General features: G+C 35.5%; 1 protein-coding gene across 1 annotated transcript; it reads left to right on the forward strand.

The window, feature by feature from the left end:
- The first annotated feature begins 9,681 nt into the window (after positions 1-9,681).
- Positions 9,682-14,000, forward strand: LOC136797893 (RPA-interacting protein B-like). The gene is made up of 9 exons (XM_067054471.1): positions 9,682-9,770; positions 10,376-10,486; positions 11,016-11,207; positions 11,492-11,585; positions 11,822-11,933; positions 12,484-12,547; positions 12,855-12,916; positions 13,461-13,542; positions 13,830-14,000. The coding sequence occupies exons 1-9, from the start codon at positions 9,708-9,710 to the stop codon at positions 13,857-13,859; spliced, it is 810 nt and encodes a 269-aa protein (XP_066910572.1). The 5' UTR covers positions 9,682-9,707; the 3' UTR covers positions 13,860-14,000.
- Positions 14,001-15,387: the final 1,387 nt, after the last annotated feature.

The following is a 15,387-nucleotide window of genomic DNA, read 5'->3' on the forward strand; positions in this document are numbered from 1 at the left end:
GGCAAATTTGGGCCAAAAAACGGCTAAGAAAGGGTTTTTTGGACTTTGTGAAATAGGATCATGTTTTTTTCTGATTTTTTGCATGGAAGTAGATAAAATATGGCTCAAAGCAGATTTTTGTAAAAAAATAATTTTTAGCTCAAAAAACGCATGTTATCGATAACAGGGCCCCGGCGAGCCATCTTTGGAAAAAAAAATGTCGCCCACCATGGTTGGGGCGACTAAGAAAATTTTCACTTTTTACACCTCAAAACCTCGCTCAAAACTTAAAACAATATCTATTTGGGGAGAATAATATTTTTGTGGTTTGATTTGTCTCAAACCAGCTTAAAAGAGACTCGTAAAAAGTCTGACAATGGTCCCAAAAAGTGGGGGGGGGGGGGGGGGCATGGACTCCCCGGCCCCCCCCCCCCCGTGACGGGCCCTGCGATAAGCCACTATAATAAGGATACATCATTTTCTTAGTCAATTACTCAATTTTTTGATGAGATAGATCTTTGTTTTGCTCACGAAGTCTTAAATAGAAAGAATATCTCAAGGGCATGAAATTTTGGGTTCTAAACGTTTTTTTTATAAGAAACAAACGACTAATTTGAGAGATCGTCACCATTGTGTTCTGAGATTGTTTAACGGTCATGCTCACGAGATATCAATACATATGTTAATGCATAATCAGGTCCATAAAAGTACGGGTGAAACAAGGCATGTCCCAAATATATTTGCGTGACGCGCACCGCTTCCAATTCCTTAACGTTCATATATAGCTCAAAAGAATCATATCAACGAGAGGATTTCCAAAAGTGCTGGGTCAAAAATTTACATTAAGCCAATCTCAAGATATCGGTCAAAAATTGATTTTGACGTTATAAAATACATCGAAAAAACACGTCATAGGTAATATTCAAATGACGTCATTATTGGAAAACAGCGATAACTTCAATTTTATTAATGAAATCGTCACCAAATTTTGACTGGAGTTGTAAATTAATGATTCTGAAATATTTGTTCAAAAAATGCTGACGTCATCATGAAGTCAAAATTTTGCTTTGATTGTAGTAAGTTAATCGGAATTATCGCTTTTTTTCAATAATTACGTCATTTAAATTGTCTTTTTGACGTGTTTTTTGGATGTATTTTATAACGTCAAAATCAGTTTTTTGCCGATATCTTGAGATTGGCTTGATGTAAGTTTTTGACCCAGCACTTTTGGAAATCCTCTCGTTGATACGATTCTTTTGAGCTATATATGAAAGTTAATGAATAATGGGAAGCGGTGTGCGTCACGCAAAATATATTTGGGACATGCCTTGTTTCACCCGAGATCACTTGTTTTCTATAAATGTTACAGAGGTCAGTGACCCCTCGTTGAAACGAGAAAAGATAGAGCTTTCCAATGAACCAAGTTGACAGGGGTAGTTAAAAGTTCGAAAATCGGCCTAAAGTGCCTAATTTTCGGAAAAGTTAAAAGCACAAAAAAAATCCGAGTTAAAAAAGTACCAAATAGCCTCGAAAAGTTAAAGACACAAAAACCGAGTTAAAGTTTATCAAATAACACGAAAAAAACCAAAAAAAATTTGTGGTGGCCTCATTAAAACTGAAATTATGACGTCATACGCAAAATAACTCGGAAAAAATAAACTCGAGAAAAAAATAACTCGGGAATTCCAGGCCCCACAAAAAATATGCTTATAACAAAAATCATGTACCGCGCGCTTTTTTCTCCTTGCGGATGTTTTACAGTCGGCCTCAATCTGAAAGCATCGTACGTCTAGCATAGTGCCCTTCAACTTTATATTATTATTATACATACAAAGCCAAAAGCGTTAGTCACTGGCTATAGTATAAGCATAGTTATAAGAGAATTCTCTTATAACTATGGTATAAGCACTTAGAGCCCGACTGCATTTTCAGCCAAGATGCAAACCATTCTACGAGTGAGTACAGAGAGTATGGAGAGTAAAATGTAAAAGGAGTAAAACTGAGAAAGTAATTTCTTTATTTCTACTTTTTTGCCTGGAGGGCCTAAATGTTTAGATTTTTCTTAAAATCGATAAAGGCTCCCAAAGACAACCTTGTGTTTCATATTGTATTCAATATTTCTAACTAAGTACCTAAGTGGGAAAATTGAATGGTTTATTTTGTCGATTCATCAAATTCATCAAATCAAATCAAGGGTTCGATAGGTCACAAATATATGGCATATAGGTAATCGAGCCTTTATTCTTACTTACTTTTGATACTTTTGATGGGTTTTTGAGTCTCTCAATCTTTCAATTTGGAAATCCGATGATTCACCATTAATTCTCTTACACCAGACACGTCCGCGCTTGATAGGATCGATCATCGGAACGGCTCGATGACGGAGCGATATGTGATCGATGGATTACTTAACAATCCGGATGGGAGATCGATGAAGGATCGATACTCAAGATTTTTTTAAGCTTATGATTAGTTATCGATTATTTATCGATCTATCATCGATCTTTTATCGACCCTATCGACTCCATACTCGATTTACGATCGATAACAAAGCGATTAACGATCAATGACGAATCGATTAACAATCAATGACGAATTGATTAACGATCGATGACGAATCGATATACTCGATTGAAATAATAGCTCGATAATGGATCAACGAAGGATTGATACTCAAGACTTTTTAATGGCTGAATCTTCCATCGATCTCCCATCCGGATCGTTAAGTAATCCATCGATCACATATCGATCCGTCATCGAGCCGTTCCGATGATCGATCCTATCGAGCGCGGACGTCTGGCTTACACTGTTTGAATCCGCTCTCCTGTTGTAGGGATAATAATTTATTGGGAGCAGTGGTTCGTCCGGCAGTGTGGAAAGAAAAAAGTCAAGTTGTCTTTTAAATTTAATTTTTGTACACTTTGTGATGCTCGGGATGCCTATAAAGGCACTCCCCAATGGTCTCATATGAGGTTCTGCCCCTTTCTTCTTAGGGTTGTTAATGGCCAGACGGTGTCAATCGAACGAATCAAATGCCGAATCAATTGAACGCAATTGAACACAATCGAACACAATCGAATAATTGCAATTCGATTGTCGAACGCCATCGCAATCGAATATTACCCAGGATTTGCCATTTGATTGCTTCGATTACGTTCGATTGTATTCATTATATTGAGGAAGTTCGATTGATTTAAATTTTATTCGCTTTCGTACGATACTTTAATAAGCGCTCGGCCGCCCACGCTAAAAAGCTCTAACAGAGTGATCCAATTTACTTTAATCGCAATCAATTGAATTGAATTGAATTGAATTGAATATATTTTCGCTGCAACACAGCATAACCCCTTACAAAAAAAAATAGATTTCTCTAATACAATGGGGAACCTAGAAGAAACTGAAAAATTATTACAGAACTAAAGAACAAATGAATAAACGATTATCATAATATTAATAGTGACACAAAATAATGAATATAAGAAATATTTTTACTTTTATTTTATGAAAATTTCTTTGAGTAGTTTTATCTATAAAGTTCTTCCTGTTACACGACCCACACCCCCTCCCACCCTGGGAAACACACTAAGCTCATGCACACACAATTACGCACCACACACCACACACACACACACAAAGATTATTCGTTTTCAGCTTTGTATTTGTCTAAATAGAATTTTGTAGCTAAAGATTTTAGTTCATCAGTATCAAGGTTGTGAAAATCAGTGTCAGGATGATTTATTAGTAACTCATTCCATTGTTTTGACGAAAGACGAGAGAAAGAGTTAAGTCCAAAATTTGTGGTTTTGACCGTTGAAAGTTTTAGTAGTTTAATAGCTTTGCTCCTGGTGCCAGTTTTGTGATCAATTTCATCAAAATTAAGTGTTGATAGGACATCAGATGGAAGATTACCCTGGAGGTATTTTTGAATAAATAAAAACTCATCGAACATAATCATAATCGAACCAATGGAACATAGTCAACTGTTAATCGAACCAATCTAACCTTACTCAAACCATAGAGGTATAAAGAAAACAGGAGTTGAATGTGTCGGTAATTGGTCGTTAAAGTCTTTTGATTTCTTTTATAAAATGTATCAAAAGAAATTCTAAGCTCGCCCGATGAAATAAGACTTTTTAGTAGAACTCAAGTTTGCTCTGAACATTCTAATAATCAGTATTGAAGATTCTAGCCTAGTTTAATATACAAAAATTAGATAAAACTTCGTCCACGAAACAAATTTATGTTCCATTTCGCTATCCGTTCAATTTTGTTTTGAAAAGATGTTTTCTCAAGCCAGAAAATGAAAAGTTCTTTATAAGCACACACGATTTCAGACTCAATTTGTAGACATAAAGTCGCTGGAGAATTTTGGAGGAAAGTATCAAGCAATAGAGTTCACCTGAAAGAAAACATTGATCGAAAAATCTTATCATTTGATGAAGGATTGCCAAGTTTACAGGCCTTTTTTTAGTCCAAATATTTTCTTACACTGATGTCAGAAACAATGAATCTCGTCTCATCTAATTTCTAAAGCTTAAATGAGCCAATAAGATTTAACCTATGGATAAAAGAGCTCATTAAAAATGCACGATATATGAGATTATGAGCATGCATACATCGTAACTTTTTTAATCGTAGGGCGAGCTTGGTTACAATAGCATACTTCTCCTGTCTTTCTTTATACCATGGAGGCTCAAACGCAATTGAACGCAATCGAATATTATTAGGGTTACACCCTAAATTTTTCCAAAAAAGGAGGGGGCTAGAAGTACACCACTTTTTTGGGGGGACCTATGTACTTGGGGGGAGCTAAAATCTCATCACTTAAACGTGGGGGCTGAAATAATTCAGCTTAATAGTTGGCTTCATTTACTCAAATTGAAGCTCATGAATCTGAAAAACTTTTGCCTGCGGCACAATATTTTTAGAGAAAGTGTGCAAAATATTTTATCTTAAACTTAGGACTGAACGCAATTCACATTGGAAAAAACTTTTTTACCGGATCAATTTTTGGAAAGTGTTTAGGGTCAAAAGTCCTGGGGGCTAACAACAAATTCATAAATCTTTGGGGGGACTTAAAACTCAGGGGGGACCTAATTTTTGCCTGGGACCTAAACCCAGGCTGACGCTATGGAAATCGGCCGTTCGATCGAGATTCGATTACGTTCAATAATCGAATCGCAATTATTTGATCGAATCACAATTATTCGACCGCGTTCGATTACGTTCGATTGGTTCGATTGCAATTTTTGTTTGAAGTTGTTCGATTGACACCGTCTGTTAATGGGCTATTACATTTTTAAGCCATATAGGGGTAGTGTCAAACTTTTCCAGGGGGGCCTGAGCCTTGATTTTCCAGGGGGCTTTTGGTCATTTTCAGATTTTCCAAGGGGGTTATTAAAGGTTTCCAGGGGGTTCTCTCCTCCTGAACTGGCATCAATACCGTCGAGTCGTTTAATATCGACATGCGTCTTGTATGGCATGAACCCTCCCAGCCCGCAGGGGGGGGGGCTACAACCAAAATCTTCCTGAAAAAGGCTGGGGGCTGGATTTTTTTTTTATTTCAGGGGGTACCTATGATCTCTGGGGGTATCTAACTTTTATGCAGTAAGATCTTGGGGCTTGGGAACTATATTTTATCTTGCTTTTATCTAACTATCATTATTCTTTTTAATTGTAAAAATATACAATTTTTTCATTTCTTGACATATACTCAAGTCACAGGGGGTACCAATCACAGGGGGTACCTACTAACGTCTGTTGTTTGGGGGTACCTAAAATTCAGGGGGTACCTATTTTCTTAGGGGGTACCTAAACCCCTGGTCCATGCCATGTTAAATCTTGTTATTTCGACATAGCTGTAGGCTGGTCTTCGAAATAAAAAATCAAACATAAACAAGTACTGTGAGATTGGTAACTTGCATCAGTGGAGGCTAACATGCATAGCCCTCAAATGAAAGACCTGGCTGGTCATGAAAATACAAAGTTAAATCAAAACAAAAATGGTAGAGTAAAGATGCCAGCGGAGCTGCGTAGTTGTATTTTACTGATCAGCCAGGTCATTCATTTGAGGGCTATGCATGTTAGCCTCCACTGATGCAAGTTACCCAATCTCACAGTACATACCAAAGTTATCAATCAATCACTAAATTGTACTCTCTCTATCACGTCACAGATTGTTGAAACGTAAGAAACTTGAAGTGGGTTTTTTTTCGAAAAGAAAACTTTAACGATGTAGTCACTAAAAACTGCCTCTTTAAAAAAAGGTCTATTAGTTTTTAGTGACTACATCGTTAAAGTTTTCTTTTCGAAAAAAAACCCACTTCAAGTCTCTTACGTTTCAACAATCTGTGATCTATTATATTAGCATGCTTTCATTCAACGGAACAAAGATATCTAATAAAGTTGTAAAATTTTAATGATGGACACGAGAAAGTTACGTGAAGTTTGCATGCGTTTTGTGTGCTGTGTAAAACTGCTTATAATTTGGCTGTTTTTTTAATTGAAAGGATTGCAATGTTTATTGAACTTCTAGTTTGATGGATGAACTTGTTTGATAAGAATGATACCAAGAATTTCATTCAAGGTTTGTTTTGATTATTTTACAGATCTGGTGTCGACTTTAGAAGATGCATGTCGATATTAGACGATTCTACGGTAGTCACTTTCCAGGCCCTTTTTCACAAAATTTCACTTTCCAGGGGTGCCAACTCCTTATTTCCAGGGGATATATAGTTTGTTATCTGAAATTTCCAGGGGGGGTAGGCGATCATCAAAAATTGTTCTATTCGCGTCACCCGCCTGCATAATATTTTCCGCTGATTTTCTGGTGCGGAGATGCGGAAAAAAATCCGGGAAAAGCAATTTGTTCTTTTACTGTATTTAAAAAGAAAGTATATATAGCTTTTTTTCAATTGCTCTGACGGCCATCGGAAGATTGTTTTGCTCGCGTCATCACCCGCCCCTGAATTACTGGCGTGATTAAAAAAACTCAGGATTTTTTCGACCTCCTATCCGCCCATCTGCCCGTCTTCCTGCATGCATTTTTCACACCCGTTGCGACGTGAACAGAGCCCAATGTTTTTTATGTTTTTGGAAGCGTTTCGATATGAAAAATGAGGTGGGGCATGGTCAGATGGTCCCACTTGTTAAAAAATCGAAAAATTTCAAAAAAACCTCATTTCGCCCTATTTTGATGACATCACAGAAATAAGAATTTGAATAACTTCTATTAGGAGTAAGCTTTTGACTTCAAAAGTAAGCTTTTGACTTCAAATTTTCAACAAAGGTGTAAATCAATAAAAGGAAGCGATCCATGAAAAAAAAAATTTTTTACAGACGTCAGCATATTTCAGCCAAAACAGTTTTTATGCAAAATTTGCTGACGTCAGCAAAGAATTTACATTTTTTTCCAGGATCGCTTCCTTTTATTAATTTACACCTTTGTTGAAAATTTGAAGTCAAAAGCTTTTACCTAATAGAAGTTATTCAATTTCTTATTTCTGTGACGTCATCAAAATCATGAAAATTGGCTGAAAAATGAGGTTTTTTCAAAAATTTTCGATTTTTCAGCAAGTGGGACCATCTGACCATGCCCCATCTTGTTTTCTATTAAAAAATATTTACATTAATGTGCAAGCTTCATGAGACCATTCGGTGCCTTAGGTACCCTGAGTGTTCAGTCAGGGCTTCCTTGGTCTTTTCAAACATTAGTTTGGATAGAATAAAAACATACAGGGTTCGAATTATAGCTTCGCACTTTGCAAAATCCGAAGTGAATTTTATATTTAGCAGCCCAAAAAGATTTCTCAACTCAAAAATGCGAAGTTAAAATTTTTTAATAAACACCTATTTTGCTAAACTTCAGTTATTTGTTTGTCTATTGCTTTATCAACTCGTACTTCGCAACTTTATTCAACCCTTTATTTATTGATTTATAAGCTTGTTACTTCACTACTTTATTCACTTTCTTAACCATTGCTTTATAAACTCACAACTCCGCTACTTTATTAGTTCGTTGATATTGCTTTATAAACTCACAACTTTATTTACTCGCATATCTATTGCTTTAATTATCAACTCGTACTTCCCTACTTTATCCGTTTGTTTATCCATTGCTTTATAAACTCGCTTAGCTCACAGCTTCATTCATTCGTTTATCTATTGCTTTATCAATTCGATACTTCGCTTTGTCTACAATCTCGCACAACAGTCTAAGTCTTACTTCGCATTTCTCAAGGAATGCATTGAAGATACTTTCGCATTTTCTTCTTCAAACAACATCAGACAACATCGCAAAATACTCAAAATGCTTCGCAAACAGTGAAAAAAGTTTCGTCTGCGGCGCTCCTTCAATTTACCTCGCTTCTCTCTGCATAATTGCGAAGAAAATCTATAATTATAATCTGACATATCAGATCAACACAACCAAACCTTCTGTCTTGCGTTTACTCTTTCCTTCCCAACAACTTTTGCTTTTGCTTAACTAGGTTTTAAAATCCACAAGTAATGATGAATGAACCTTTTATAGCTTTATCTCAATCAGTCTCAATAAATCTGATTGAAAATCTTCTTTCAGGTTCATTCCGTACGTTTTTTATCCACATCATAGGGTCCTCTAGGGTTCAGGTACCCCCAAAAAATTTAGGTACCCCCAATCATTTTGGTACCCCCAAAAGTTTTAGAATTCTAAAGTAACCCTCCAACTTTGAGTTACCCCCTTTTTAATTTTTTTTATTGTTAAAAATACAAAAAGCGATTTTTTGCTCTTGTCATTCCTGGAAAAATACTTCCATGGCGGCTAGGCACTTCCTTTTTCAACAAACAATTTCAAGGGTGTCATTTTTGACTATAATTTTCCAGGGTTTTGAGAGACTTTTATATACCACAAACTTTCAAGGGTTTCTTGGGTTTTTAGTTGATATTTGCTAGTTTTCAAAGATTTCAAGGAAATCTGTTTTCAAAGATTTCAAGGAAATCTGTCGACAAAAGGATAAAGGTTGAATTTTCAATTTTTGTGTAAAGGGGGGCCCTTAAATTGGCTGATATTTGATAATTTTACATTTTAAAGTCACTTGCGATTTTGTATCCCACGCAATGGGAAAAATTTTGTATTTCTGAAAGTTAAAATGGCTGAAAATGGCCACAAAATTTGGCATTTCAAGGGTTTCAAGGGTATAAATCTTGCATTTCAAGGGTCCCCAAAATAATATTGACTTTTCAAGGGTGTTTCAAGGGTTTCAAGGAATTCAAGGGTGATAACTTCATACAAAAACAACAGCCCCCGCCCCCACTAATGGAAATACAGGTACCCCCAAACATATCAGGTACCCCCTAAATTTAAGAATACTTCCAGGTACCTGGCTTTTTTTAGGTACCCCTAAATCTCTGGGGGGTGGGTCCTATGCACATGGTGAACCGGTTTTCCCGATTTCCCGGACTTCCCGATAATTAAAAATTGGAACTTTCTTGTGGGCACAATTGGGCGTACTGTCATCGCAAAATATTTCTCAAGATTTCATCATTAGTTTTTTCTAATTTTTCGGATAGCAATGCCCAAAACATGGCAGAGTCCGAGGAGAAAAATTTCTTTTCAGGCCGAAAAAATGCTGGAAATCACCATTTTACAGATTTTCAATGGGCTTTTTCCGTATATTCTTTGTTTTTTTTTTCCACGCAAAAACATTATTGATAACAATGCCCACTATCAATCAAGCGTTAGATGAGGGATGTTGACATTAGATCAACTTCAGAGAAAATTTGTCGTAACCATGGAAATGGATGAAAAAAGGGTAGGGGTTAGCATTAAATAAAAATGGCAGTAAAAATGGCAGTAGTGCCATCTCCTGGACTATCTACAAATTCACTGCTTCCTAAGAAAATTTCTACAGATTTCCTTGGCTCTTGATAATGACCAATTAATTAGGTCAGACCCCTAACCGTTGCTTCTCTACTTTGTATTATTTAACTTTCATATTTCCTTCTTCACAAAATTGATTTTGAAAACAAAAGCAAAAATACAGTAGCCAGCCCTAAGATTAGGAATGAAGAATTGAGAAAAGGGCTGTTTGAAGAAAACTGGGACATGAGTGTGAAGCTGGATCAAGAGTCCTGATACAACAAAAACAAACCAAATGTGTCTTAACTCTGATATTTAAACATATATCAAAAACAAAATAAAAAGCTCTAAAACAGCATTTATATCTAGAGGATTTTTTTCAGTTTTTTGGGCCTGGGAGTGATTTTTTTGCCAAAACGAGGCTAAAACTTTGAGGAAGGCTGGGGACTTCAAAAATGGTCGGGTTTGGCTGGAATTGGGCACACTTCACATGTTCCTCGGTTGAAAATCTGGGGGTGTTTTTCCATTTTTCAAAAAGTTACAATTTTACATTTGTAGTTGGTTAATACATTCAGTGATAAAATAAAAAAAATGGATACTACACCCGAGAGAAGGAAAATGAAAGCTAAACATGGTGCCAGCGGTGCATGGAAGCAAAGATTTCGACAGGTATGTAAATAAAGAAAAGGTTTTTTCACCTCTATATCTAAATTCAGGATACACACCCTCGCAATGTCTGAGACACTAATTTACTTTAGCAAAAGAAAAAACTAGAAAATTACATAACTTTGTGAATCATTGCAGTGGTGCATATCATAAGTGAAAGCAGGGGGGTGACTTTGCTCACCTCCAAGCTACACACCTCTCTGTATTCAAAGCTCGTTTACATCCAGCAATGAATACCACCTGCTAAGTAAGAATTGATGACTAGAGAAATCTGTGATTTGGAGGTGATGGAGGAGGTCACCCTGTTCATGGTAAAACTATCGATTCTGTTAAGAAATCTGAAGAAATAGTTTTAAAGGAAAAAACAGATTTCTGAATAAAGCAGTTAATAAAGCTCTATTAGTATTACGTAATTTGTGACTGATGATAACTCAAATATTTTTTGAGCCAGTGAAGTAAATCATCAAGTTTACAGAAATTTCTTCAAAAATGAAGAGGGCATTAAATTTACTGTAAAATATCATCTAATCAGGGATGCATGGAAAGATTACGTAACAAACGTCACGATTTTGTCAACTCACTTCGAAGCCAGAACGCTGGATCACCAGGATCGCCTTCTTCATCTCAAGAGTATGTTAATCAAGTCATGTTGGAAGAATGGCAACAAATGAAACTTGAAAGTCCTCTACTTAGTGGAAACAGCAGAGGCTTCAAAAGGAAAAATGTAAGGAGATAATGGCTCAAAAAACTTCATGAAAAATGGCTCACAATTCAGTACTTAAGAGGATGATACGATTGCGATTTTGCATCATAGGCAAAAAGCTTTGCATTACGCAGTTTACAATTTATACCCTCTAAAATACTCTAATATTTTTCCTCTAAAATCTACTCTCTAATAGCTATTCTCTTAATAATGACCCCTTCTTCATTAGGTTCCCGCTTGTCTCAGGCTTAATTTAAACTGAGCTAGGATGCATTTAAACATTTTCAACACAATATTTTTTTCAGGAATTTGAAAGTGACGACGAAGAAGATTTCCCAGAAAGCATTGAAGAAGCTCTCGATTACTTTCAAGAAATACAAAGAGAACTACTTAGAGAAGGTAACAACATCCTCGGACAGTGATAAATAAAAAGCAATTTTCAAATTAGCTGTCAGTAAAATTCGGCAGCTAATATGAAAGGACTTTAGCAATGGTTAATAAGGGTGTAGCTTTTAGTGGTGTTATGCAAAATTCCTTTAACACAGACAAATGTATGAGGTCTAAGTACTGAATCCTCTGCCTGGAGTACTATAAGAAATACCTTTATCATTACAAATCTTTATTTTTTTTTGCAGAGGAGCGTATGTTAGCACAATATGAAGAACTGGCAAGCTTTGATGACCAATATATACATGATACAATCAATATGTTATCAACAACAGCAGTCATATGCCCTGTTTGTCAAAAGTAAGGTTGAGAGTTTTTTACTTTTTCACTTTTTTTCACTCGAATAGACGCAGTAGAATGAGACCAGTTTTGAAAGTGTTTCCTCGAGCTAGAATTTAATGACGAAAAGAATAACCCGAAGCTTCTTCGTGTTCAATTCAGAACAATTTTATAAAAAAGACTGAAATTTGGACAAATCTTGACACCATTCAGAGAAAACTAGTTTTGGCACTAAAATCAGCGCCATAACATATTGGCACTTTTGGCTAATTTACCATTTTTCGAAAAATTGAAGTTCGAGCGAGAATGTCAATTTCAGGCCTTCAACTTGATTTCATCGATTATTTCGATCTGGGAGGGATTTATTGGTTTCTAGGCTATATTTCAAGCCCTACTGGACCGATTGTGGTTTCAAAACTTCCCGGTGGATTTCCCTTTTGTGCCAAGTATTTTGTCACTGATTGTAGTTTTAACCATTAACACTTATTATTCATCAATTTAATATGAATTCTGGTAAACAAGTCCAGATTGTTTTTGTTTTATTAACCTGAAATATATATTTCTTTTTTAGAAATAATTTACTGCAAAACAAACACATCATATTCTGTAAATGTGGCATTCGAGTTGACACGCAGGTATTCTATATATACACAATTTATACTTAATCATAAAGCCTTATCAGTTTGCTTTGTTGGAAATCTTTTTTGTTATAAAATAGAGGTACCCACTTCCTCCTACCTTCTTAGTACCTTACCTCTTGTTTCCTCTGGCTGGCTACTTAAATTGATTTATATGTCCTTGTAACCCCTTGAGGTATTTTGTCGATTTCTCCTGACAAGACCAATCAGACCCAATATTTCGAGAATTGAAAAATCATACGATTTCTGCACGTGTTTCCAACAGTTTGTTAAAAAACGTTCGTTTTACTATCCATATTTTTAGACTGATGCCATAGATTTAGAATATGTACGAAATCAACTTCAAGAGTCTGTAAATGAGCACAGGTTTGTTTTATCGTCAAATTTGACGAAAAGGTTTCAGTAATAGCTATGCTTAAAATTTTATGTAGTTACTGTTACATCTAGTATCACGAGGGCCAGGTTTTGTATCTTAAAAACAAACATTCATTATTTGTAAGCCTTGTACTTGATGCGTTGTTTAAAGATTGTCCTTTTATTCCCATCTTCTATAGGGCTCTTCCGGAAATAGTCCATGCCCCCTGTTGGGGATATCGAATATCCAGGGGGTTCAATGGTATCTATATATCCCGGGGGTAGGACTTTTATAAGAGGAAAAGGATATCCATGGGGAACAAGACAAAATACCTGGATATCCAGGGGGTACAGGAAAAAATGCATATGTATCCTCAACCCTTCTATCGGCTCTATCCACTTGGGCATCCAGAAGGGTGATTCTATTTCAGATCGGATATCCAGGGGGAGGTGTATCTAGAAAAATGGATATCCTCGACAGGGGGAGGAGGAAATTTCTGAAAAAGCCCAGCAACATCGCTGTTATATTGAGACTTCTTGTCTGTTTTTATTTTAGCTCAGCCTGTCAACATACACCATCTTTTCACGTCGCAGACCTGAGTGGAGTAGGAATCGAAAACCTTGTGCTAAGCTGTCAGGTAATATTTTTTATGCACTGGAAAACTAGCGCCTAGAGCCGATAGTCTTAACTGCTAGTTTCAATACGTCACAAAAGCACCCCGATACATTCACCTGCTTTTTAACATTGCGTAGTCTGTCTAATAGTAAACTAGATTTTTTCAATCTTTTTTAAGGTTTTCCGATCCTCAATGGTATTTATGACTAAATGGGTTAATGACGCGCTTTTTAAAAATTCAATTTTTTTGCACTATTTTTACATTATATTTGATTAGATTTTAAAGAAAAATTCACTCGCTTTCTTTAGGTATGCGATTGTTTATCGATTATCATTTGATTTGAATTGATTGGCTTATATCACAGCCTCGTTTTGATTTTGCGTTGCTATCGTTACATCACCGTTTTATAATAGTTAAGTGTTTTTTAATTTATTTTGTATTTATGTAAATAAAAATTGAAAAAATACTGGAGCATTTTATATTACCCAAGAAGTCTTTTTCTGTTTCTGCAAATTGTGTAAGAAATATCTTTATTCAATTACCATGACGTTAATATTACTACTTAGAGTCTATTAGGCAGACTACGCAATGTTTTATCTCAGATTATTTGACTTCTCGGACAAAATCAATTTTCGGACGAAATGATCTAATTGTTGTAGATCTCTAATTCAATCTTCAAGAGATAAAATTTTTTGATGATTTAAAAATTTGCTTTTTAAAATAAAAGTGGTATTGGTCAGAAAACAAAAATATTTTTTTAAAGATATGTGTCTGCTATGAAACCGGAACACTATGTAAAACTGAAACCTTTAAAGAGTCTTTCCGATCGGACAACATGCAAATCTTAAGTCTACTTCTTGCTGTTTCCGACGTAAAAAGCTTTGAGTTTTTATGGAGCACTTTTGGCGTAGATAAGGACAAGAACTAGTTCCAAATACAGAAAGATAAGTTAGAGTTTACTAAAATTTCACTGGATTCTCTTCAAATTTTGTGAAAGGGGCCAGCAATGGTTTGACACGAATTCACTTCATGCAACTGTGTCTTTGTACATGCCTTCTGAAAGCAATTTGCTGCTGTCTCTTTGTAAAGGAAATGATCAGAAAACCTTAGAATGATCGGAAATTTGATAGAGGAAATCGTTTTTCGTTATCCCTTATCTAGACTCATTTTTTATATTGGGTACTTTAAACATCTGGGTTCATTTCGGGCGGACTTTTCAACCATTTTAATGTAATTTCTTTGAACCATTTTACTGCCATGATATCGCTTCTAGCTTTATGAAAATGCCTTAAAATATCAAATTTATAGTATTTTATTATTGGATAATAAACGTTCACATTTATGTTTTACAAATGGAAATATGCTTAAATATTCTTTGGGTTGATTCTAACCAACATTTCGGCTAAGGGCAATTGCGCTTTGGAAAGTTATATTGAGATTTGAGCAAACAAAAAAGACATTGGAATAGGTTCATTTTAAGGTGAATACAGTGTAACCAGATTTTGACTCTAACCGTTATAACTTTTCATTGCGACATTTTTCAAATTGTGGTAAACTTTTTCTTAGGACGAGCAACTCTATAACATATCTGAAAATGAAAGAATAGCTGGTTATCCCTTTAAAGAAACATTGATAGGTGATTAACGAGTCTTCCGTCAGAAATTATNAATCTTAAGGCTTTTTTTCTTGCTTGAGAAAGGTTGAAGATTCATTATTTCTAGACGCTTTGGGGCTTTAAACTCAATAGTTTTCCCTCTTAGCATGTGCTTTAATATACCATAGTCCGTATAAACTTTTTCCTTTGTCAATAACGATTATAAAATTCGATTCGCTCATTTTTTGATCAAGTTACCAAACGTTACTCTT

The sequence above is a fragment of the Clytia hemisphaerica genome, unplaced genomic scaffold (genome assembly GCF_902728285.1).
Source record: "Clytia hemisphaerica strain Z4C2 unplaced genomic scaffold, Clytia hemisphaerica genome assembly, whole genome shotgun sequence".
Classification (NCBI taxonomy): Eukaryota; Metazoa; Cnidaria; class Hydrozoa; order Leptothecata; family Clytiidae; genus Clytia; species Clytia hemisphaerica.